Source organism: Cimex lectularius, unplaced genomic scaffold, assembly GCF_000648675.2.
Source record: "Cimex lectularius strain Harlan isolate CLEC.00 unplaced genomic scaffold, Clec_2.1 scaffold12, whole genome shotgun sequence".
Taxonomy (NCBI): Eukaryota; Metazoa; Arthropoda; class Insecta; order Hemiptera; family Cimicidae; genus Cimex; species Cimex lectularius.
In genome coordinates this window covers 1,066,853-1,094,634 of record NW_019392875.1, presented here as the reverse complement: position 1 = coordinate 1,094,634, position 27,782 = coordinate 1,066,853, and the positions used below count along the sequence as shown (strand labels likewise).

General features: G+C 34.2%; 1 protein-coding gene across 9 annotated transcripts in view; it reads right to left on the bottom strand.

The window, feature by feature from the left end:
* LOC106665834 (dual specificity tyrosine-phosphorylation-regulated kinase 4-like) overlaps positions 1-27,782 on the bottom strand; it is a 348,487-nt gene that overhangs the window by 215,628 nt on the left and 105,077 nt on the right. Inside the window, exons 1-2 of one of the 9 annotated variants that reach the window (XM_024228926.1) lie at positions 24,018-24,203; positions 5,806-5,898 (exon numbers count right to left, since the gene is read on the bottom strand). The exons of 7 other annotated variants lie outside the window; for them this stretch is intronic. In XM_024228926.1, coding sequence (XP_024084694.1) covers positions 5,806-5,898; positions 24,018-24,020 — 96 coding nt within the window. In that variant the 5' untranslated portion in view covers positions 24,021-24,203. Of the gene's footprint in view, positions 1-5,805; positions 5,899-24,017; positions 24,204-27,782 lie in introns of those variants that run through there. One more of the 9 variants, XM_014392604.2, reaches the window with a different exon arrangement.

Genomic DNA, 27,782 nt, shown 5'->3' with positions numbered 1-27,782 from the left:
TAATTGAAAGATATTAATTGGTCAAGCGGACCACGAAATTAGTGAATTGGATTAACAGTTGATGAATAAAAGCAAACAGAATACGATATGAAAAGTTTAGAATCGCAAGAACAAAAAATATATGCATACATATAATTTTTTCTATTGTGCAATACTTACTTTTTTCGAGCAAGAGTAATTTTTTGGACGACCCTGTTTCGATTAATCACATATGCTCGTCACGGCAGGCAATTTGTTACGATTGGGTCTCAGACCTTTCCTAAAACCCCCTCTATCTATTTCCTTTTTTGTTATATTTATGCCGGTCACGAACCATTCAAATTAATCGTTTTTTGTTTTATTAGAATAAACTCTTTCTTTAATTGTATCTGGTTATAGAGTTCGTGCAGCTTGTTTCATTACATTCATTTAGTCAAATTTTTTTCGGTTAATGTCAGTGTCATTATAAAAATGTATATATTATTCCATTATGTCTTATTGTATTATGTATCTTTTTTACTTTTTCATCAAATTATTCAAGGTGTTTTTATTCGTCAGTTTTGCTCATTTAAAATAGAAGACAATTTTTTTCGCCATGTAATGGTTTTATTACCGCACATGGAAAACCCCGCTTTGACTGCTAGCAAAATTCGACTTTCCAAATTCATGCTTTTGTTACAAATAACCCACAATGAACGACACGAAACAACAATTGCATCTGAGACGAGTGTTAGAGCTGTACATGTTGACTGGAAGAATTGGCTGGAAGGCATCGCCATCGACGATTCCCTTCTAAAACACAGTGAAAACAACCCGTTTTTAAAAGGACCGATAACTGGAGACAAAAAGTGGATCTTTTAAGTGGTTCAGAAACAAAATCCCGGGGAAAACGCCAGGATCCACCGTTAACAACTCCAAAAGTCTTACATCTCAGGAAGGTCATGGTGTGCATTTGGTTGCGATTAAAAGAGCATCTTTGTTATTAACTGGCTCCGATAACCAATCCCGTAATTCTAATTTATAATGCCCACATTTAGAAGCGATTGAAGTCAGCAATTAATCAAAAACAACTGGCATTGGCTAATCGCAATGGGATTGTTTTTCAACTTGATCTCTCGCTCCCACGTATCTTTGCAGTCGCGCCAGAAATGGTGGGAGCTCGGTTAAGGTGTTAACTGTTCACACAAACTGTTTTCACCTGACATTGCCCTTTCAGATTTTCACTTATTCCGGGCTCTGCAAAACTCTATAAGTAACAACTTTAAATAAAAACTTTACTTCATTTGAGGACTGCAGAAAACACATCGAGAAGTTCACCGCTCAAAAGCAACCGTTCTATGAGGATGAAATTACAAAATTTCATGAAATACATCAACAATTAGAACAAAATAATACATATGTGTACTTATGTTTGTTTTTTTCAATGAATTATTCTATTTATCTAGGGTCTTGGTTTAGATGAAAAAGTTAGTGTCACGACCGGGATTCGAACCCACAACCTTCCGTTCATTACGCCGCTGCTTTAACCACTTGAGCTATCGTGACACTTTTTCATTTCAACCAAAACTTCAGATAAAAATAATAATTAATTTAAATAGCTAGTAAGGTTAATTATGACCGGTAAACAAAATTATGTCGACATTTTATAAAGAAATTCACGATTATTTTCTGGCTATGTTGAAGAACAAACAGTGGAGAGAGAGAAAAAAACAAGATTGATAAGAAAATAACTTGATTTATAGTGATGAAAATAATTGGAAATATTTTTGAACTAACTTAGAGAAAACAACTGAATTCTGTATAGCGTGCTAAAAAGTCCCTATTGTCTAAAGTCTGATTTTCAATTGTATTCGAGATATTTCACTTTTAAGGGTACTTCAACCTTTCATAACTAAAAACTAACCAACTTCCATAAAGCCACCGTATCTCATAAAAAAGGAATTCTACTGCAAATTAGATTACATCAATAGAAAGAGCAATAAAACGATATAAAATTCATTTTTTGTTGTAACCATAATCAAATAAAATACATTAGTTAAAAACTTTCAAATTTCCAAACTTTTTGGCTAATGTTTAAGTAGGATTTTTTTGCGTTGACCGAAAATTCCCTACTAATGAGCTATAAAAAACAGGCCGTTAATTTCTCAAAGGTAAGTTATCACGAGGAAAAATTAACGTTTAATTGCTAAAAATTTGATTTTTTGGGAACATATGGTTTAAAAATCATTTCACTGATTGATTTTGAAAATATAGGAAAAAACTATTTCTAAAAATTAAATTAAAATGCGATGACAGGCTTGCATTCTTCAAGAATACGGACATTTTGAACATTTGATTGAATTTTTTGAAGCTTGTTTTTTCTTATATTCGAAAAAAGTTTTGAAAGGTTGAAATAACCTAAAAAGTGAAATACTATGAATATGATTCATAACTAGACATTGGACAATAGGTACTTTTTAGTCCAATTTGGCCTGTCGAATGACCTCCTGAAGTCCTAGGGTCACCCTGTATAAAATACCTTTTTATATTTATGTTTATGTGTTGTAATTTTTAACAGTTATCACGTATATTAATACGAGACATTTTCTTATTATAAATACAGAAAATGGAAGTAGAATAAGTGCCTAAGATGGGAAAGAGAAATAAATGAGAGAGAGCAACTAAGAATCTTGTAAAGAGTATATATTAAATTCCTTTCTTATCAAATGCAACCCTTCACATTCCTCCCTTTTACTATCAAATGCGTTAAGTTGCACTTTATGCACGTGTGCAATACCAGGAAAGCCCTTCTATCGTTGCTTACGTCCCTGTTCCTTTTCTTATTTTCAAATGAATCTACTACTGACTTTCATCTTGTAAAAGACCCAACATTCCCTAATCGGTTTACTTCCAATTTTCTATTTCATTGTTGAGTAAGAAACAGTCTTCTTTATTAAAATTTATCACGAAATAAATATAAACATTACTTTTTTAATTACTGAAAAAATGTTGAACTTTGACTTTCTTGTCGGGAGTTAGGAGTTATAATTGTAGATTTTCGTTTTTCCTGCATGGGATGGAGTACATTTAAACTTGCTAGTACCGATGTTTAATGTTTTTAATCATATTTCTTATAGACTTCAAGACATATGACCAAAACACTACTTTATAGTATAAACGAAAAAATTGGGAAAATACATTACAACATGCATATTGTCTTAAATAATCATATTTAGAAGTCTTTATATAAATCATGGTGCTTTGTTTCTTAACGATTCTGTCACCGCTTCTGAATAATAATCAAATAAATGCGTATATTGTAGTAGCACTTCGCACCGTCACCGGGGAACTCATGCAAATTAAGAGATAAATAATGACACCGAAATGATAAGTCGTTCCTACCATAAATCACCGAATCTGTGAAAAGAAGAAAGTTTTCAACATTGACGATTTGCGTCGGAGAAAAAGTTTTGACAATAAAAGCGTGTCAACCTTTCATTTTCACTGCGGGGGTCAATCGGGGTCGGATCGGGATGCTTTTCCACGCAACCTTTCTATACGGGAGCACGCCACGGTGAAGGGGATTTAAGCTTTCCGTTCATTCTGAAAGCCGATGACACATTCTCACTGTGATAACATTGAGCTTTAACGACAACCGGGACTTGTGTACAGTCATAGTGTGTATGTTCGACAAGGTTGGAGGAAAGACAGGGACGGTAAGAACAAAATACTGAGGAAAATGACATATTTTTTGGGGGTGAAAAATTTATATTTTAAAATGATCCTTTACAAACCTGACAGAGTTTAACTTTCTAATTAGCCTTATTTTCCGTTCTTCTGAAAATGTCAAAGAGTTATTATTTCTGTTAATCGTTTGAACCGTTGAACATCATGATCCGACGTACTGATACGAACTTTAATCAATATTATTAGTCAATATCTACTGATGGCGGCTTTATGCCGAAACGCGTCGGGCATCAATCTACAAGGCGGATGAGATCAGAGATGACAGTAATGATCAAACAACCCAAAGAGCTCTCTGCCTTCAGCAATCTACAAATTATTACCATCTGCAAAGCCGCCCACTTCACCAAATTCGGAGTCAAGATTGATCGTATAATTAAGGGTAAGTTAAGACGATACTAAGGGTATAGTAACAACGGCCAATTTCGTCCACTGTTTCTTCAATTTATTCAAATTGAACGGGTATGGCAAATATAATTTAAAAATTTCAACAACCCAAGCTTTTCTAACGGTATATTGAACTGTGAAGTTCGCCTGGGTCATCTTCCATTTGATATACCGTTGTGTACAGTCAACATGGCGAGGATAGGATTCGCTAGACCAAAGATTATTCTGACAAAAGAGATTAAGAGTAACTACAAGATGCTCGACAGTTTCTGAAAGTAATTTTTTTAATCTATTCAATAAATCAACAAATTTCAAAAAGCTGATTTAATAAGATAGTTCCTACTCACAGAAAGTACTTACTTTGAATAGGGGCTATCTTTTTAAAGAGATGGAACAACACACTCACTCCACCATTTATCTTTTCTAGCTGAAATAATATGGTCAATTTCACAAGACATGATGCAACCGTCTTGTCAATTTTTCAACTACTATCGAATTTCAGTTTTACGAAGAATACAACAACAAAACCTTCTCACTGAAAGAAAGAACGAATGGAGAAAGCTGGACCCAAATCCGGCCATTGCATCCCATTACCGGTGTTATGTGAGTGTATCCTAAGACCTTGCAACGAATATTAATAAGCCTTTCGACCAACGGGTTACATCAGGTCCTTTTGCGGGGGTGCTGTCTCTTCAAACAACCGGGACGATCTTCCATTCTTTATCCGCCTATTAATATTTATTGGTCGAAATCGAAAGGTCGGATTGTCGCAATTTCCCATTCATTAGGACGTCAAAAAGAAAAGAACAATGGTTATTTATAATAGTTAAACAAGGTTTGCCGATATCCGGTTTGTTTTGTAACAGGCGGAACTGTGTAAACTTTTCATAAAGAGATTGCATAAAAAACATAATTAATTTAATGTATGTGTAGTAAAAAACCATATTAAGTTAACTAAGAACTAATTAATCCATAATCCGGTTATATCGAAGGAATCATTTGATCCAATAGCAAAATGGGTTAATATCTTAAACTTACTGCCAGCCTTTTGCTTTATAAAGGAAGATAAAACTACTTATTTTAGAAAATAAAGATAGATTCCCTCTAGCAAAATATAAAATTCGTTTAAGCACAGTAAACATTTAATAATAACAAACTTAAACGTAATTAACATTTTGCAATAAGCGGATGGTAAATTTGTATTTTCTCTAAAGAGTCAGCAGTCAAAGGTCACACCACCTTTCTAGACGGAAGCACGGAAAGTGTTTTAAGGCTTAACTTTCAGCTTGAAACAAGGAGTCAACCTTGTCCTTTTCTTTTTTGACAAGAAGATGGGTCTCTTTCAAAACCGATTTCATTTAATTCCCTTCCATTCCAATATATTATCAATAAAATCAATAAATTTTAAATTTAATTTTTTATAATATTTATGAGGGGACAAAATTATTTGTTTTTATTTTTAAATGTTTATGTTTAACGTTATTATTCATATATGGTACTATTTGTAAGTTTATTTGTTATATTTAATTGTATGTAATAACCGCCAAGTCATAGTCTAGTTTATGTTACCAATTTATGAATAAACAAATTAAAATTCAATTATGAATTCGAAGTAAATTATTATTTTTACAAAACAACTGACAAGGTTACTATACAGATGCAGAAAAAACTTTTTAATTTAGTTTGAAACACTAGAGCAAGAAATAATCGACTAACCTTTTTTCCTTTCTGAAGAATCCAAAAAATACACCGTGCCAAAATAAAATACACATTTTGTATTAAACACCAAATTTTTTCATGAAAGGGCGTCTGAAAAGAAGAGTTTATTCCAGAAGTTAGTTGTGTACTTAAAATGAAATACATCTTCTCCACCATACTAAATAAAACATTTTGCTTTACTTGTTTATGTACCATTTAAGCTCAAATGTTTTTATAAGAAAGCAAGGTAAGTGTTTTAACGTCACTTTCAAAGATGTAAAGACAGGCAGTCGAATTTCTCAATCCTGTCTTCAAAAATAAACTATTATATTTCTAGTCAATTTATATGCCCTCTTCAAGTTCTATATATAGAAGAAATCAATGTACTGATCCAGAATAGCGTTTAAGGATTTCCTAAGATGAGGATCTAGGAGAATACAATCAGATTAGTGTGGAAAAAAGGCGCTTCTACAATCCTTTTGACCGTTGTGATAGGCATCGTTTGAGGTCTGTAATCAAAAATACGCCACGAGCCTTGACCGACCCAGATTTATGAAGTTGTTCTTCACTACATTCCCCCCTCCGTCGGATTATCTGGGTTTAATAATTTTTTGCCCATGGTGCAAAAAGATCCACCGATGTGGGCAGCAGGAAGGCATTCTTTATTGTTTTATATCGTGGTAAAAGATTTCTTGACCTTTTCCATTACAACGGGATCCGGGGCTCGGGTTTCAGGGAACATTAAAACTGATTTTCATTTCTCGATTTAATCAACCAACATCTTTTTCGAGTAAAAACAATAAAATATGTGTTATACCCCACCCCTGTTTTCACGAACTCATTCATCTTATTAAAATTATTTTAAGTTTTAGATATTTCGACCACATTTTCACTCACGAATAATCTGGATCACAGTATGGTCTTGATGAAAAAGCAAATTAATTGTTACCGCCAAGCTTTCGGCCTATTAAATACTATTACAGTCCTTGGCAATGTTGGGACTGAGTCCGTCTTCAAAGAAATTTGAAATCGTCAATTAAAAACTTAATTTTGTTCATTTGTAGACATATTTAATATTATTCAGAAATCGTGAAATGCGGTCTGGTGTCACGATTTCTGAATAATTATCGATTAACGGTCACTAATCACCACACATATTTAATATTGTTTTTGTCCTGATGAATACCAAAAAAATAGGGCAAAAACAGGGCTCTAACAACTGAATTTGCGTTTTGATCAAGACCATACCGTGATTCAGTGTATTCGGGACTATTCAAATATATGTTGTATATGCAATATAATGTATTGTACTGTATGTACACTATATATATTGTATGTGTATGTATTGTATACTGTATACTATATACAATATATATGTTTATAAATATAATATATATACCAGTTAAACTAATATTTTAAGCACGTACTTTCACACAGTAAAGAAAGAAGAACAGAAAGAAGGGAATATATATAGTTTAATTGGTATATACATTATATTATATCTATAAACATATATATTGTATACAGTGTGCAGTATACAATACATACACTATACTGTATGACACACAATACATACACTATATACAATAAAGGTTCTAAGGTTTATAAATATAATATAATGTATATACAATGTATATACCAGTTAAACTAATATTTGAAGCACGTACTTTCACACTGTAAAGAAAGAATAACAGAAAGAAGGGAATATATATAGGGGGAGTGAGAGAGATATGAAAAAAAGAGACAGAGAGAAATGGATAGAAAGATTGAAAAATAGTTAAATAGAAAGACGGGCAGAGAGAAAAAAATGGGGAGGAAAAAGGAAAGGAGAAATAGATAAATAAAAAATAGAGAATAAGAAGAAAAAGTTAAATAAAAAGAATGATATAAAGGAAAGAGAGATCGGTTGATAGATGTGAAACTCACTGACATACAGATATCAGAAAGAGATACATAGAAATAAATCAATACATAGAGAGAGAGAGAGAGAGAGAGAGAGAGAGAGAGAGAGAGAGAGAGCGCTGAAATTGAGAGAATTTGTCTGAAATTTCTTCTGTAAATGATATTACATTTTTAAAATTATTATTTCTTAATCTTATAAACAATTTTTTTTAAACCTAAAGTGACGAAATGATGAACGCATCTTGCCGATTAACAAACAAAAATAGAGAGAACCAGGGAAATCAAAATCAGGGATGATGAAAATGCCACAAAAAGAAACATAAACAAATTAGAACCGTACTGTCAATATTTCTCAACCTCACGTTTGGTATTGATGTCAACAGTAGGAAAACGTCAAAAATAATCTGTCTAACTTAAATCACGCAATCAAAATGTATTTTACTATTTGGAAAAACTTTATTTAAAAACATATAATTAAAATTGTGCAATGCTTTAGGATGGAATAATTCCGTTTGAATCGTATAAAAATATTTTTTTGAGGTTTGCTCATTGATTTGGTTCAGATATGTTGTATTACGGAAGCGACAGGACTTGTGAAAACTTGCGGTCTTTTTTTTCCTGAATGGATGAACCATGATTTAATAAACTTGCGAGCAATTTTCTTTTCTAATAAGAAAAAAATTGCATCAACGGGGATAAAATTCCCGTTTACCTTATGAAACACCGTTTTTCACGTTCGTTTCGACGGTTACTCCTCAATCTCGGTCAGGTTTTGCGGTTTGACCCGTTTACATCATTTTCCACCATCTTCCCATTAAAAAAACTTAAGGAATTCCAACAATTTCTGGACAGCAAGACTTAGGAGTATGCGGAAAAACGGAAGTTGTAGCAAAATTATCTATGCATTTTCACCACGGGTCAAAAAATATATTTTAAATGAATTCTGAGAAAAATATGGACACACAAGGAGAAAAATGAGATGGATTCATCATTATTCTTAATAGGTCAAATGTTTGTTTTAAGTTCAAAAGCTTCCTTCACAATGGTACAAACATTGGACAGAATATATCGTTGTAGAATAGAAAATACATTCAACTGGTGCGAGATCATTAATATTAAAAATTAAAGTAGAAATAACATTCATCCAACGGTTGGAATTATTCATCTTTCATTTCATGTGCGTTATGCTTTAATCTTAGTTGGGCCAACCTTTTCCTAATTTGGTCATTGTCGATCATTTCTTCTTTCATCGTCTAGCTTTCTTAGTAGTTTTTCCAATAGACTGGTTTTGGCTTCTCGCCTTCCAATAACTCCACTCCAAACAGATTTGACAGACAAAAACAGCGAAGGTATGTAGCATTTGGCCAGTGTCTCGCTTCTATCTGCTTATTACCCTGATTCATCACTGATAACGAAATTAAAAACAAAAACAGCGGCGGCGACTAAACTACAAGATTATTAACTAGCAGACATCAAAAGGAAATTTCACAATCTATTATCACCTGCCAATATATCCAAATTTACATTCTGAGTATGTGTGCTAATTAAACAAATTATATTTTGAGTTGTCTACATTCTCCATTTTGTTAAATATTTGTGGTTTTTCACATATTTTAATAACATATCTTCTTCTTTTTTTATATTTGGATAGTAAGAGTTTAGCACATTTAATCTATTATAGTCCATAGTGACTATTTTGTAATAATGTATGAAGATTATAAATCCAAATTGTTTTAATAGATCCAGATTGATTTAATAGATCTAGGCATTTCTGAAGAGTAGCGAAAAAACTTCAATTTTCAAGTAAAACCTCTGTGTTTTATTATTTTTAGTGTATTATATATTTGCTTATCTCTATTGTTCTGGGAAATGGGCCTACTTCCAATCCTAACAATGATGAATGAAACGGCCAGAACAGCACTAAATAATAGCGGTTTGTATTAAATTTAACTTCTCTTTTATAACATTATTGGCCTTACCGTGAGTTCTAATCTTTTGTTTAAAACAACCCATTATAGAAAGCAGTTAAATAAGTTTATTTTCCGTTATTTGAACAAGTTTATCAAAATTATAAGTATTTACACGTCGCGTTACATACTTGCAGGAAATAAACCATCGCGGACAAATTACTCTGGTGCAATACATTGTGAAATCGATCCGTTTGCGGAAATTGATCCACCAAAAGGGGAGTCGTTGAGTGTCAACAGCGGTCGTCACGGTGTAAACATCGATTTTGCAAGTTTTTCACTCTGTTGAGCAAACACAGACCGTTGAGAAGGATCAGAAGCCGAGTTAATGAGACACCGGTGAAATGGCAGAGCGAGAGAGACCAGCTGAGTTTCGATCTTCCCAGGAAGCGAACCGGATAAAGAGTTCATTTTACAAAAATTTTGTCAATTGTTCAACATCCTGCAAAGGTTGAACTCCTCCGCTTCGAATGAGAGGAGAAATTCTAACGGGATAAAAAGGCGAAGATCCACCTTCGCACTAATCGGCCTATTAATGAACGCCCGAAATTCTGGCTTTTATGATCATTTATTCAAGTTGATACGTAAAAAGTCTTCCAAATCAGTCTCAAGGAGGATGAGTAGTAAACAATTGAACAAAATGATTAAATAAATGGAATTAGTCTTTGAATAATTGGCCAATCGAGGAAAAAACAAAAAAGGTCTAAAATATGTTTTATATCATAAAATTTTAAAGGTAAATTTGGTCTGATTGTTCTTATATTTTGTATATTGGTTGGAAGAATTATTCTAGATTTTCTGGTCCGCCTATTCTCGCTCAGCGTTTCGACGAGTTATAAAAATATTTGTTGTTACCACCCTTTTCAGACAAAAGATAATTGCTAGTTTATAACAAGACGATTGTAGTTTTCAACTAGAATTTAACTGAACGAAATACAAAGCAAGAAAAGATGGACCAGATTCCAATAATGCCGCCTTGACAGATACTTATAGAGCTTTCCGTTGTTTCAGTTATCAATAATAAAAACCATCATATTTTTATTTATTTTTAACGAGGGAGGCAACAGCACAGGTCATATCAACCCTCAGGGTGGCACTGTTTTTAAAAAAAATTTCATTTGAAAGTATGTCGGGTTCGAATGCAGGGCCGCTGGATTCGAACCCGGGACCTTTACGTTACCGTGATGAGCTCCGTGTCAACGCCTAAACCGACGCCCCTTTTCCAGACCTATTATTGATTTATTAACGTAATTAATATTAACGTAAATAATTAAAATTGTAATAATTAATTGTATATAATATTCTGAAGTACATTTCAACTGTTCCATTAAAATTCGTTTCGATAGGATTTGATCCCTCCATTTTTGAACGCCTTGAAGAAAAGTGTCGAGGACAATTAGTGATCTTTAGTCAAGTCATGATGGCGTAAATTTACTACTTAATCGCACCCAATTAAAAATTATGTTCACCGGGTAAAAAGGCATACCGGCGCGAGACCGTGAACTTTTCCCGTTTCGTGGTCATAGTAATAGAATTTCATAACGTAATGACATAATTGAATAAACGGGCTTCCAATGGTTTGAAAAACACAAGTCTCGTAAGGGGTTCGAAGCGGGCTCAGTGGATCAGTACCGAGGTTAACGGTATCTTCTCTTTCCCTTTTCTCTTCCTCCTCCATCAAGGATCCGATGGAGGCACAGTCCAGAAAGCAAAGGGGCCGATTAGAGTGAAAGAAACACCGTCCGAACTCATTTAAAAAAAAAAGGTCCCCTTTGTAACCAGCCTTGAAGTTAAATTAGCATAATTACATAGTTTATGCAATTATTGAGCAAAGTATCATGGTTCTCACAGAATAGCGAAATTTACTTCTCATACTTTGTCTTTACTTTGATTTGAAAGCCTGTTGGATATATTTCAAAACGCGCTCACTGCTCCGTTCAGAGCTTAATTGTCCAATCGGTTTATTTCTGAAGTTTGCACAACTCAGAATAAAACAATTAAAGTGAATAATGTCCCTAGTTATGAAAGTTAACATGGGGATAACAACCTCTACGGCTCTGTCTCAAAACAATTAATCCTTAAAGCAAATTTAATAAGCATCAATAAAAATCAACAGTTTCAACAAAAAATTGTCCTTTCTGTCTTTATATAAAAATTTAAAGTGCATAGAGTAGTATAAGAAAATCAATTTAAAAGCAATTTTTCAGGAAGATAACATTAATCAAAAATTGATCCGAGAAAATCCATCTTACGATATGTTCGCATAAAACCTAAGTCGGATGTCCCGGTGGGCCAAGAGTAATGGGTTAACCTAGTAGTAAGTATAAGGTATAAGTTTTGCAAATTATTCACTAAATTGAAAATAAATTTTACGAGAAAACACTTTTAGCATTTAAATTAATTTTAAAGATATTTTCTGTCTATAAATTTGTTTTAAACTTCATTGATAAATAATTATTCAAATATTTGAGCAAACGATATTATTAAAATCAAGTGGTATCGAATTTTTCAAAAGTTTGTAACTCATTTATAATGTCGTATACATCATTCACACCATACAAGATCGAGCTTATTTATTGCAAAATGGAAAAACAACGATTGTAATTATGATATAAAGCATATATTATATAACATATATTGATATAACATCAATGGTATACATAATTATTATTTTGGGATCGTGAGGTGTGGTCTGGTGTGACGTAGGTTTTAGAAAAACATTTTCTTTATCATGCCAACGTTTCGATCTTTATTGAGATCATCTTCAGGGCCTGGGATTTATAAGCATTGTTTAAATTTTACAAATACATATAGGATGTGAAAAAAATGAATTTGTACAATGGTAGAAAATTTTAGATTACAAAAATGAATTTACACAATGGTAGAAAATTTTAGATTCAATCAAAGTATTTGTACTCACTCAAAGAGTTTGTTTTCCATGTAGATGTCATTCTTGTCTGTCGTGTTGAGTGTGCCAGAGAGATAGATTTTTTTCACATCCTACATGTATTTGTAAAATTTAAACAATGTTTATAAAATCCAGGCCCAGAAGATGATGTCAATAAAGATCGAAACGTTGGCATGATAAAGAAAATGTTTTTCTAAACCCTACATCACACCAGATCGCACCTCACGGTCTCCAAATAATCATTGGCTAACGGTCACTAAACACCACACGTTCTACATAGTGTGTCCAAATGTGAGAGAGTTGGAGAAATAAAAGTAAAAACATTTATAAATAGTAGTAAATTAATTATTCCTTTCCAAAATTTTTTAGTAAACACTTATAAAGTCCATCACATTATTAAAACATATCAGTTATTTTAAAGTATTACTTTATAATATATTATAAATCAATACATACAATATACTATTATCAATAAGCTATAGGTAAGAATAGTGTTCCCACCACGAAACTTTGTATATTTGGTTCCTTCTCTGGTTTCTAGCATTCCGGATTCATCTCCCAGAACCCGGTGGGCAAAACCGCAAAAGGCATTTCCACAGTTGGACGTAATTTGCGTGCCGAAAGGAAACGGCTCGTAGTTTCTTGCGTTTATAAATCATCTCTACTTCAGACGAACTTTCAACTTGGCCCTCGCTACAAGCACGACGTCCTGATAAATCCCAGACGACTTTATTTAAAACATTGGAATTTTTTTAATTATCCGCTTTGTCCTTGGTGAGGAAAATTGTTTTTATTTAGACAAACTACTTGAGACATTTCAAAAATTATCATAATTTATATTGATAATTGTTTACCAAGTCTCATTATCTTCAATTTTAGGATTTCTATTAATTTTTGCTTTTTAAAAATGACAAATTGAACAGAAGCAAAAATAATCAAACTCTCAATGAGGAAAACTGTCAAGACAATTCTTATCCTTCTGCAGATGAACTACACACAATAGGACCAGATATCATTTTGGAAGTGCATAAATAAGACATTATCACAGTGAGAGAGTTAATAATTCGTTCGATGCAAAAGTGTTCCAGCAAAATTTACATTTTTTCCGTCTTTTTCTTTTTTTTTTAATTTTCCGGTACTTTGAAAGTTTCGACTGAAGAAACTACAGAAGGTGAAATATTGAATAGAGGCAGAATACAACAGCCTTTCACCAATAAAAGTTATAATGCCAAGACCTTTCAGACTGAAGATAAAAAGCGAGGATAGGCTAGGACCAGATATTATCGTTTCGATTAATCTGATGTGAAATGAAGAATAAAGATAAATCATTCTAATCCAAGAGGTAAACGGTATAGATTTCTTTTAGTTGTTAGATTTCTCCATATTGTCTAGATAATGAGAACCAGAAATTTGGTCGTTACCGACTTGGTCTGAGCATCGTTCCAGGTTCGGTGTAACAGGCGCGTTTAGGTATTTCGCCATATTCAGTGTGTCTGTATGATACTGTACTTCTTTTAGTTCACAAATATCTTTAAAGATCATTAATTAAGGTGATTTTAGTTTGAATAATTTTACCCGCGCGGTCAATTTAGAAGAGGCATACTGCTTTTTTTTTAATTAAGCCCAGTGCGTACTTCAATCTGGTCCGGATACAATCGATTACTTTTTTAATATTAGAAAAGGAGAATGACTCCGACAATAAACACCGTGCACGGCGTTGTACCGCAGAAAATGTACCACATATCGGTCTAAATGTAAAAAATGTTGACATTTGGTTTATGAAAGAGAGCTGGTTATTAGAGAAAATCACAGATAATTTACATCTTGGACAAATGTCCACTTCTCCGGTCGTGTTTTTGTCACGTTTCGAATGACTGGTATTAACCTTGCCGGATAAAGGGCTGATTGGGGTGAGAGAGGGGACAATTGCCCATGGAATACAGGTGTCTGGCTGGATTTCTTTTTCATAAGACTGAGTCTTCAGTGTGGATTGACCTTCTGCGGCGACCTCACGTCGCGACTACCCGTTTTTTTCAAAATGATGTTTACTCCTGATTCTACCAACAGACAGTTGAATAATAATCGAAAGAATAGAAATAAGAATAGTACTATCTAGGACGATTTTTCACGGCTAACTGTGAAAGACAGAATCGTCTGCCTGAAATTGTACAACGTGGGAACACACAACACCACGACACGGTATGATATGAAATTACGTAATCGAAATTTCAAACTTTACCACACCGAAAATAAAAAGTATCGACATTTCTATTTCCAAGTTACTTGTAAGTAATCATTATATTATTTAACCCAGTAATTTTGAGCACTGTTCTGATAGTAACTGATAATTTCTGGGTTTGCCGTTTCGCTCATACGAAATCCCTCACCCCCATCATTATATTCTGTGTAACTGGTAAGTTCAAATACGTCTGGACCTAATGCGGAAATAGACGATTTTTTTCAAACGGAAAATTAATGTTGCAAAAAAATTGTAAAAAATTTATTTATTGTATCTTTTCTTCTGATCACATTATGCAGGAGGACACAAGTGAGGAGAAACTAGCCAACGCCTGCCACTCAGAGTGATTAAGGGGCCCTGGAGGTCTCGAGGCTACGTGGTTTATGCTCAGAATAGGCAGTAGGGTAGGATGGATCAAGATCTTGGTATGGAACTTTTGAAAGTCAAATCGGATAAGGTGGATGACAAAAAGAACATTAAGGTCATTGTGAATAAAGAGTTAGTGATGTAGGAAGAAGCTTTGCCAATTTGATTGTGAACTTTTGACTGGAATAGATCCTGGATATTGGATACCTCCGTGGGACCCCACAATTACATTCCGAATGTCCGAAGTGGTCGTAGTAAAATCTTGATGTGTTTTGGCGATTAATACAGTAAATAAAAGTCTCCATAGTTGCCCAAATCTTCTGTTAAGCTGTTAAGTAATAATAATAGTGTTTTATTGAACTTAAGAAAGGAAAAATGACAATTGTGATTTCAAAACATTTAAGGACATGGATCATGGATCCAAGAGGTCGTTGGTTAAACAATCAGAAACGAAAAAATACACAATAAAATAAGACAAAAGTTATAGCCTAGGCAATAAATTGGAAAAAAGTTTAAAATGCGAAAGAGAGGATAGAAAAACAGGTTATACAATACAAATCAAAAATTAAACTCCTTAATTAATTCATATCTGTAGTTCCATGCATGCCTAGCGTAACGAATTAAGGTCCGCGAATTTGGGCCACACAAATATTGTAACAGGTCAACTCTGAGGAGAGTGAAACATCCGAGATGCAATAACCGAATCTCACCCAGGGATGAGCACTCCGCCAAGAAGTGGGATACAGTTTCAATAGAGCGCGAATTACACAAAGAACAGATTCCCAATTCCCCTCTGATCCAAACAGCCGAGTGTAAATGCAAAACCTCACTTCTTAGCTTAAATAGCCATTGCAACTCATTGAGACAAAGACCGTCAAAATTATATTCATGTAGGTCGAACAATGCAGGAGAAATTTGTACCTTCTTGTAAAATGAGAGATGCGTATTTGCTTGGACACGTGACCGGCATTCTTCGTGATGTTGTTTTTTTAATTTGATTGATAAGAACTGAAAAATAATTATGCCAGTCTATAGACAGTACGGTAGTGTGCTATCTAAGTATCTGGGGTGGTTAAGGATGGTTAGGGTATCTAAGTATCTGCCAGGAAAGGAAGCTCCTTGTTATTGATGTATAGAGGATGCCAAGACTGTTTTTTCAATGTTAATGTACACTGTACATTTTTCCGCCTTGTCCTCCACTTTTTGCACCGGTGTTTGATAAGACATTGTACTTGGAGAGAACAAATATCAAGTAGGTGGTAATGATAGTGTTTAGAAATGTCATCGGTGTATAAAATAATAAAACAGTAATGAAAAGCAGACTAAGTGCCAAAGGGCCAAAGAACAAACAAATATTCGAAGTATTGTCATACTATCCAACAATACTATTTCTCCGTATTACTGTATATTTTCTTTAAAAATTAGTAATTTAAAATATTTGAAATGCATATTAAGATGCAGTGATTGTCGAGCAGATCCATTCCAAAGAACACACTGAATAGAAACATAATTATGTGAAATAATAGAAGGCCAGAGGCGATATGGATGAAAATTGCAAACATAGGAATTATAAAATACTAGGTCAGCCGGAATGTCGAGTTTTCTTAAAGTACTCCAAAATTACCAGTAAAATTTTTTAATTCAATGACATGTTCTAATTTCTTTAGCAGAATTAACACAATGTACTTTTAAATTTAAATTTCTACTATACGTTTCCCTCTAAACTATGTTTATCAATGAGGTGTAAATCAATGAAGGTGGAGAAATGCCCAAAACGCCTCTGCCGAGACAAACGGCGTAAACAGACCGACCAGGACAATCTGGGAATGTTAAAATTATCACAGAATCGAAAAAAATGATTAGATTCTTCGTAAATTAAACTTTTCAAGCCTTAATATTTTCAAGGCTACTAATTTTAGGTTTAGGTATCAGGATTATTTCAATGTGAATAGTCAAGACATCCTGAGAGGTTTTTTCAAGCATAATAAAGAGATAAGCCGGCTGAAGTGATGGCAACGACTTCAATGAATGCCCATTCTGCTCAGAAGGACAGTTCATTGATTGCCACCCACGTAAAACGAATAAACGCAAGCTAAAATAAACCGGTATCTACGGTGATTTGCAAATGTCAGTATCGATTTCGACTTTAGGTTCGATTTTATCTGCCGATTCGGTCCTATTCTCATTAGCAGGACGGTTTGAATCGACCAAACTTGTCGAGGACGCGGGGTTTGTCCGCGGGTTCAACGTATATAAAAACAAATTTGGCCAAAATTGAGATAACCTCTGTTGAATGTGTCCAACGTAAAAACAACACTAGATACCAGCGTATAAATCGTCGTAAGCACGTTACAAAATTTTTTACAACGTTAATCACTAAGAAAAGTTCGTCTTAGGTTGGCAGTATGAAAATCACTATTCTTTTCCTACAAAGCTCTTGGTTTTTCCTGCTTCTGTGAAAGTACTATCAATTCATTTATCACATCTTATATGACAATTAGAATAAAAATCACCCGCGTGCCACAAAATCAAAAGGTTTGTTTTGAGAACTCTGGCAAGTTCTTCGTCACCTGACATATTCTACCTGGGCAGGGGAAAAATACAGGCCAAAATGAACTCTCTTCGACGAGTTAAGTTGAATTTCCCCACTGTTCTTTATCGTTAGGTTTGTTATGACTTTTGGCTCATTTTCGCCCGCGCGCCTTGTGACAGTTCAAACACAATATATATTTTTAATAGATATAGAAAATATAAAAATCTGTAGTTTGGTCCTCGTGTTTTGTCTTCTTCCCAAGATATCTCTTGTAGAACAAAACTTTTAGGCAAACCAAAATGATCGAAAACGATCCACATACAGGTTCATCCCCGACAGTCCCCATGAGGAACTGTCACAACTTATAAATCGATAAATCATTTCAGCAATATTTGTGAGTTGACATTACTATTTTTCCTACATCATTCATATACTGATCTACAAGCAGCCTGTACTAATTGACTAATTATGTCATGAACGGTGATGTTCGAAGAAACAATGACTAGAACACACGAACTCATAAATCCTTACATTACGTCAAATCATAGATGATAAGTGCTCAGTGAGCACTTCAATTTCGTGATTAAGATTAACGATTTAGATGTTAACGCACTAAGAGCCAAGCCATGTGTGTACGAAGGGGGGGCGCTGTAATCAGGCATATGTGCCGTTCAGCACATATTCCCACGGGCGGAACAGTACTTAATTGATTCTTTAATCGGTGCCACTGATGGACATGGAATCGCAAAAAATATATGGACATAATGCTTTGGACATATGGTATTGATATCAAATCATTAGTTTATTTCTAAATATGCCAAAAGTGAAAGTATCGTGTTTTCTTGGATAAACATTTCAAAATGCACTTTAAATTGTGTAATATATTTTAAATCCGTCTGTTCATAAGGCTTTTTTTTTACTGATCAGTGTTACAATACACTTGAGCAAGCGCACAAGAAAACTTTTCCCTAAAATAGAAAGAAACGTGGGAAAAAGCCCAGGTAGGAACCCAATAAGGCCCAAGCGGATATCACATATGGCCATGGTCAACATATGGGTCGTGTCTGTTTAAAACCAAGGAGCCAATTAAATCAAATGAATAATTATTTTCATGTACACCAATCGTCTTAAGAGGCAGACTAACGAGATCTTTGTGATGGCGAGCTGGTCGCACTTTCGTTAAAGAGGACGTACGGCTTCTGGGAATGTCATGATAAATCCGGAGAGAAATTAGTGGACGAAGCAGGAAAATCGCTTATCCTGCAAGCCTCGAGATATTGTTAAAACCTAATTGACCCGATAAAAAGTCTATGTACATTTTATTCCCATGCTTCATACCCCTTGATTGACTAACTTCTAACTCTGTACGTACAAAAGTAAAAATGTTCTATTCAATCTTTTTTCATCTTAAAATATCATAAAAATTAAACTATACAAAATATTCACATTTTTTTGGAGTGAAACAGAGTACTGTTTAATAGTCACCTTTCATTTTGGTCTGCCTGTCCATAGTGATTTTCGTTGGTTCAGTTAGTTCAGCAGGTTTCGGCATTTCGCCATCTTAATGTTTGGGTGATTTCTGTGGAATTAATGTTTGGGTGATTTCTGTGGAATGCCAAAACGCGTCTGAATCAACATAACCAGCGAGGATAGGAACAAGGTAACAGGTAACCATCAACCAATAGATTTATCAGCCCGCAGACCGAAATCTCACAGATTAAAACTAACGTGTATATGTGCCAATATATTTTCGAATATTAGGATTACAAATATTTCAATGTTATCGGCTAAAAGCTTTATCGAAATTGTTAAAGTCATAAATAAAAAAAATATAGATTTATTTGTATATTTGTTTGCGTGTCTGCGGTATGTGGTAATATATAAAATATTCGTACTGTACACAAATTTAAATTTAACCTAACATATTTATCATATCATATATCATGGATGAATAAAAGATGAGAGAAACAAAATTTTCTAATATTGAAAACCAAATTGCAATTGAGTTTTCACAGTCAATTTCCACATTATTTTTTTCCCCACCGAAAATGATTTTTTCATGTTTCTCTGTGCGTTTCTATTTAAATTATATAGCCCCGATATTTGATTTTGTCATATTATAATACTGTTATCATAAATAGTAAACTGAAATATCAGCATCTACGGGGAAAACTGGATAAATCCACAAACAGAACATTTCAGGGTTGTAATTTGAAAGTTTATAGTTGGTACAAATTCAATTTTTGTTTTTCAAGTTTATGTTTGATTTGCTAGTTAAAATAGGATAAGTCGAGTTATTAAGTATTAAAAACCACTATATTTTAAACGTGAGACAACTTCAAAATTCGCTTGTTAGTAGCAAAACGAATTCTTAATACAATTAGGTAAAAAAAACGTTGTCCTACCAAGACAAATATTCATTGCAGCATAGGTAAACATTCTTCTTCTATTTCAGTATGTGAGTTATTCCAGTTTACAAATGGCCAACTAGAATTATCGAAATGTTCGGATAAATTTGGGAGATATAGAAAGGCACAAATCCGTTGGAAAGAAATGGTTTCTTCTCAATTTCATCCATTATACTGCCTATCAGATCTAAAAGCTTACCGGAATATGTACTTATCATATTTAGCGAACATTTGACTTATCCAGTTTTGCACCGAGTGTGCAGAAATATTCTGCAGAGCTTTTACTTAGTTGGGACCGTAATGGGTATGTAATTTAAACTGAACAGACTACACCCCAAGGTTAAGTACTCGCCAGTGTTTCTCGGATTAAAAGAGTAATATGAATTATAATTTTCTTTGACACATTTTCATTAATCATACTAGGTTTAATTAAAAACCCTGAAGTCCTTTAAGAGCCCTGAAGTCCTTTAAGAGGGTAGCAATTGATTTTCGTACGAACAGCTCAGCTTTTTTTTTATTTCTTTTTTAAACTCTAATACTATTCGATAGATTGTAATTTAGATGCGTATTTCCTTTTTGAAAAAGTCTGGACTTTCTAGTGAAGCATCAAACTCTAAAATTTTACTGTATTTTAGCCATTTTTCAAATTCGTAGCTAGGAGCTAGAATATTTCAAAAATAATATTATTTTAATTTTTCCGCTCCTGCGCGTTTTTTAGGAACATTGCTCGCTACGATAATTTTCCTATTAAAGTACTACGAAATAAAAAAAAGTTTTAACATGATGAGTTTTCAAGAAAAGTGTATCAAAAGGTCAAAAATTCATCTTTTCAGCATTTCTGATCGAGGTCGAAATTTCCCTGTTGTCGCTAATTCTTGTAGTACGATGTTGATAGTCGATTGAGGCTATTTTCGACACAGAACGACGTGAGTCTTCAGTAAGGGGGATGGCGTTTTGAAAGTTCATAATAGCAAGACACCAGAACACTTGATACGCAACATATTATGTAATGCACATAGAATTATATGGACCCAGTTTCATTATTCATTTTGGACCGAAAAATAGTCGCTTCGGGGGTGGCCGCAACAGTTTAGGGGTTGTCACGGCTCTTATCACTGTAAGGCAAAGGTCCCGGGTTCGAATCCAGCGGCCCTGTATTCGAACCCGACATACTTACAAATGGGATTTTTTTCAAAACCACCGGCATCCGGAGGGTTGAAATGACCTTTGCTGTTGCGAACCCTCGTAAAAAGTATATAAAAATAAAATAATAGTCGCTTTTCCCTTATTAATTCTTTGAAAATATTACACTACATGAAATCAGAGTATCTGTATAAAGACTGACCATAACACGACATTTCTATCTCAAATTCGAAACAAACACATATTATTAAAAAAACAGTAAAGGGGGTAAAACGTTTAACATTAAATATTATGTTCTATTTAATCGACCTAACTGGGAAAGGAATCTTCGAAACATTAAATCTAGACCGGAATTTGGTCGTCAAGTCTCGGCCCAATCTGCATATCTTTGCATCTTCACTTCCGTTTTTTGCCTCGGTGATGAGAAATTGAGAGGATAATACAAAGCAGAAGAGAACAACGGTTGAAAAAGGTTATAAAAATAATTAATTAGACCGTTATGAAATGGGACAATTTGAAATTGTGCTAAACGGATTTCTAGCTATCCTATTTGAAAGAAATAATTATAAAGTTTAGTTAACAAACATTAATGTAATATAGTATTTAATAACATGCTCCTCTCTCTTTCTCTCTCACTCTCTCTCTCTCTCTCTCTCTCTCTCTCTCTCTCTCTCTCTCTCTCTCTCTCTCTCTCGCTTTTTGGCTCATTTTATGATTTACATTTACACGACACGAATATAATGCATGTTTACAACCTCAACAATTGCCACTTTAATTTAATTATAACAAATAACTACTTACAAAGTAGGTTTTTTGTTACCACCTCGGGTAAATCATACGCCTGGCTGTAAGTTTGTCTGGTCATGGGGACTTAACATAAACAAGAAGTCCGGCTGGCCATAGGTGCGTACGTCCGGTGAACGAAAGCTTTTGAACCCCGAACCACCGTAACTCACAACGTTTGTTTTTACCAGCCATAAATCCGAACAGAATAAAAGTATCGGGAAAGGTGTTATTTTCAAAATTAGGCACGTGCGTGTAACCGAAATACAATTTTGTTTAATTATTAAAAGAATTTTGGTGCCATCATAAATTCAACTTACACAGTGGATGTTATTTAATTTTCTCAATTTTCTGTAGAAATTTGTTATATTTTAAACAAGTTGAAAATGTTAATTTACATGCAGCATCGTATGCATTTTGTCCTTCCCTCTTTTATCTGACAAATACTAATCGCAATTGAAATGATTTCACAGAAAATGCAGTTCTTCCGTTTCTAAAAGGTTGTTAAAATGTTGTAAAATCATGTCCCAAACGAACAAAAACAGGATATTTGCTTCAATTATAAAGTTTGCTTTTACATCATTCAGCACCAATCACTCTCTCGCTAAACGGGAACACAAGGAACGTAATAATTTCATGTTCTTGTAACTTTCCATATAATTCTGCATGTTCTGGGCACGACTGTCATATACCGAAAGAAGAAATTTTCGAACTTCGAAAGGGGTAAAGAGTGTGTATAGTATGTGCGTGATAGGCGAATTCTGTTTGAAACTACTTTGGAAATTAAAAGTTAGGTTATTACTTACTAAGCAGTTATCTTTATACATACACCAGCCACCAACAAACTATCGTCTATTGTGATGATATGACTAATCTTTAAATTTTGTACATAAGTATTTAAGAATTTTATGGCTTGTTCCCGTAACTACAATAACTTATCAACGTTTGGACCTAATAATTGGATTAAATACGGATTTTTGACGGCATCATTGTAGTTTTATTACTAAGAATATTATTTTGTAACACTGAAAGTGTGTGTGTTATATTATTTATTTATTAATAGATAAATAGATAAAGAGAGTGACAGGAGAACGAGAAAGATATGTAGATTGATATATAGGTAGATAGATGGGTAGGTAGTTAGATAGATAGATAGATAGATAGTTAGATAGATAGATAGAGAGAGAGAGAGAGAGAGAGAGAGAGAGAGAGAGTGAGAGTGAGAGAGAGAGTGAGAGAAAGAGGAAGTTAGACAGACAAACACACATACACACACACACACACACACACACACACACACACACACACACACACACATATATAAAATACATAAAACTTATTGGATATATATGAACTTTGAACTTATATGAAACTGTGAAAGCATGCACGAAGCACGTCAGTTACGTAGCACATAAAATGCTCTTAGTTACAAGAAACTCAAAAGAATTGTATGATTATCAACTTTGTAAATTTTATTTGTTTGGTTTTCGTACCATTGTTGCTGAAGTTCAACGTATTTCAAAGTTCTCGTCAGTTTCTATACCCGGAAAGCTTTTTCGCGAAGCAAATGCCCATTTCTAACATATTAATCAACCCAATTTTGTGCAGTTTAACATATAGAAGTACGTCAATTATCGATTCATAAACGAGAAAGAGGAATAATAAACTATCTTTCAGGTCACGCAAAGACTTTTTTACCCCTAGAGTTCAAGGTGGGGTTGAATCGGTTCCCACGCCACGAGTTTCATCCTCCGGCCTACCAGTTTCACCCTGATAAGGCCAGGTTCAAAATTCTACCCTGCCCGATTGATGCAGCATCCTTGCAACAAGCGTTAAAATCTCCGAGAATTTCCCGTCCCGACAATTTTGTACTGTATCTGGACGATTACCATTTCCATATAATTTATTTTATCATAATAGCACCACTTTCTTTTTTTATGATTAAAAAAGTAAACAAACAGTAATAAATGCTAAAGCTCACCATATAAGATTACTTCCTCTTCACACTTGAAAAAAAATCAAATATCTACACTGAGAAGAAAATTTCCGAGCACACAATTCCTCAAATCATCACAACCGACTCACTGCTTCTTTTTTACTTAACGGGACAGGGGAAAAAGTAAGGGGAACGAAGGGCACTTGCGAGTTGGAGCAGCAAGGGACGGGAACAGACTGAAGTCAAAGTCCTCTCGATTTCTTGCGGGGCCCGCTACTCCAGCTGTGAAGTCACGAGAAGGGGCGAACCCGGCCGGAGAGGCACGATCGCGTTCTGGTCCGCTACGTGCTCCTACACGACCAACTCCCCCACAACTTTCCTGCGGTTCGCGTTTCCGGCAACGGCGAAAAAATCTCGCAACGGATCCTTGCTTTATTTTGTCAGCAAAACGTCGTGACATCACTACCGTTTACGCCCCAGGGCCGAAGTTGAAATAAGGAAATTTGATGGTCGTTCATATGGAAATGAGATGAAAGTAGAATTAAAAAATATTTAAACATTAGTGTGTTGTGCTTTTTTGTTGTGTGAGTGTGAATGAGCGGGAGGACGACGAATTGCTACGTATTGGTAGGAAGACAAATGATTGATAGAAACAAAGAAAAAGCCACACTGTGAAAAAACGATACATGCACACAAAAAATATAAGTAAACAGTGTGCGCGTGAGAGAAAAATACGAATAAGAATATGTGAATTGATGGACAAGTATATAGATATATGAAAAAAATATAGAAAGAGAAAAAGAAGGACTCAGAGAGTTAGAAAAAAGCTCGAATGTCAGTGAGTAAACTTTGAGATAGTGAATGAGACTAAAAAGGCGAGACACGGAGAAAGGTGGGAATAGAGAGAGAGAGAGAGAGAGAGAGAGAGAGAGAGAGAGAGAGAGAGTGAGAAAGAGAAGAAAAGAGAAGAAGAGAACTGATAGAGTTAGAAAACAATTTGCGATACTGTATAGAAGTAAGAAAGAGAGGTAGATAGATAAATAGATAGAGATAGAGAGAGAGAGAAAGCAGAAGTAGAGAGAGAGAGAGGGGGGGGTGAAAAAGTTAGTTGAAAAGAAGACTAGGAAGACTGATAAAAAAATTGATCAAGAGAAATAGAAATTAATAGGGACAGTCAAAAAGAATGATGCGAACTGACAACAGACACACAGGTTGAAAACATCTTCTCATCAGTTCTTAAATTTTAAATAATTATAAAAACAAAAAGCATTACTGGCGGATGTCACTATCGAGTGACTTCTCCGTTCAAGAGTATACAAGCCAATTATATTATCACAGTCATTGAATTAACAGTAATTAACAGAATTAACAGTCGTAGTTAATTCTACAATTATAAACGTCCTATAAAAGACAAAACACAAGGATTTAAAATAGACGAATTATCTAAAAGTTTTACATAGATACTTTTAATTTACTCGACTGGCATAATCCTTATTAAGGGTTCTCCAGATTTGCAATTATCCGTAACATGTTAATTTAACAAACATGCCTTTTTATCTTAGAATTTGTTAATAGGCTTGAACAAGCGCTAAATCCGCAATTCTGTGTAATAATTTAATAAAAGTTTTTTTTTCAATATTTAAAAAATACTTCAATGAGGATATTAAAGTGGAATCCTTCGAATTAATATGTAATAATGCAACGGGCTGATCGGGATGGTTTTATCAACCATCAGGGGTTATTTACACAGCTCGTACCGAGAAGAAGGCAATAAACGGCGAATCAGTAAAAAGGTTCCTAACTAAAATGCGGCACAGGCCATGTGAGGAAAGGCTTTATTAATGACACGGCCGCATAGAAAATCCAAAAAGCACAAAAAAAGCTTTAACCACATCTGAGGAATTGACTTTGTGCCAGTCGAGCACGATACGATCTCTAAATAATTACTCTAAATCTCTAATCTTTATATTTCTTTCCCTAGGTACATTAAATCTTCGGCCTTTATATTTCCGGTCTTGAGACATTCTTGGTTCACATGACGTATTTTTAACTTAGCAGATTTTATTTTGCAAGAGTAAATTTCAAAATTTCAAGCTGAAATACATTGTCAATAAATAATAAACAAAAATCTCAAATGGCAAAGAAAAATTATGTTTAATTATAGACCTGTGAGTAGATGGTCTGTTATTACAAAGGTACTCGTTTATTTCGGAGTCGCTTATCCTTTAAAAATCAAAACTTGACCGCAAATCTTTAGTATGTTGGATGTACATACTGAGACACTATCAGGTGTCATATAAAATGCATACAAATAAAAATCCATTTTAAAAATATCAAAAAAAAAACAGAATTACCCTGCAATTCCCGATCTTTTTTTCGTGAGAGTATTACCAAGAAAAAGTTATCAACTCCGTAATCACACTTGTATAACGTGATCGATAATCCGAAATCGTCCATCTGAACGGAACTAGTCCGGCGGGGGAGATTGATCTTATTATCGGCAGATCAACGAAAACTGTTACTGCAGATGACACCCGAGAGAATATCCGTCATCAATGTGGTAGTTTAAGGTAATCAGCTCCTACCGACTTCATCGCCCATGTCGATTTATAATTTACTTTCAACCTTTTACGCCTAATACATAAATAATGATGCCTCCTTTTACCCCCCCCCCAGGATCTCGCAAAATATCAACCACCATTGTTACTAAAACTGTCTTTGAAATTCCAAATTTAATTTATTTACACCACCATCAATTCGCATATTTCAGTATTTTCGGAAAGAATATTTCTATCCTTCCAAACATCGCTAGATTTCTTGCGTTGTTTATTAATTATATTACTTTTATATATTCATACTCTCGTCCATTAAAAAATCATCATTAACTATAAACAAAGAGATCGGTATAACTGATTCGTTTATTTTCAAAGTAATAAATAAAAGCATTCCCTTTTTTAGCTAATTAACAAACAGTAAGTTGAAAATACACCGGTTTTACAAAAAAGATAATCATGATAAGGAACAAGTTTTTCCTATTTACTTCATCTTCGAGTGCCTAATGATTAAGCTGGAAGACAACCGAAGCAATGTGCCATCTAGACAACAAAATACAAATATCATTCAAAGAGTGAATATTATAGTTGTCCCCATCTAGACCTTGGCATCGGAAATACCAACTTTCAGACAAAATTTAAAGTTTTTATAACATCCTACTGTATTTCGCCATCTTCAATAATAAGTCAGGGCTAAAAGCAAGGAACTGGCCAAAAAACACATATCGTTTCGTTTTTGTTCTGCCAGTTATGACTGGAGGTTTTAGTCTTGCACACTGGGTGGCCAAATGTCGAAACGCGTCTGACAACCAACTCAGACAGAGCAAAATGATCGGTAAAGACCAAATTGAAAGAAATTACACATTAGATGAAACTATTTTTGGAAAGATTCTATAATCCTCCGGCCATGTCCCTGTCGAACATTTTGCTATATCGTCATTTGGGTTATCAGTTACCAGTACTATGAAACTTAGAGGTTAATTTCTACCTTTTGGCACTACTGTGAAATATTCCAAATATCTGCTGTATCTTTACGAAGCATACTTAGAACGGTAAAAATCGACAAAAGCCCCCCTAAATTTTTTGTTTTAAACATATTCATTTGCTACGTAAATAGTTAAAAAAAGACTATTTGGACGTTTCGTGCTGTTGGAAATTTTTTTGAAAAGTGGTAGTCTTTCAGCCTCAACATAAAGTAAAAGTTCTGAAAACTTTGATACGATATATTCTTCGTCTTCTGGCCAAAAATACCCAGAAA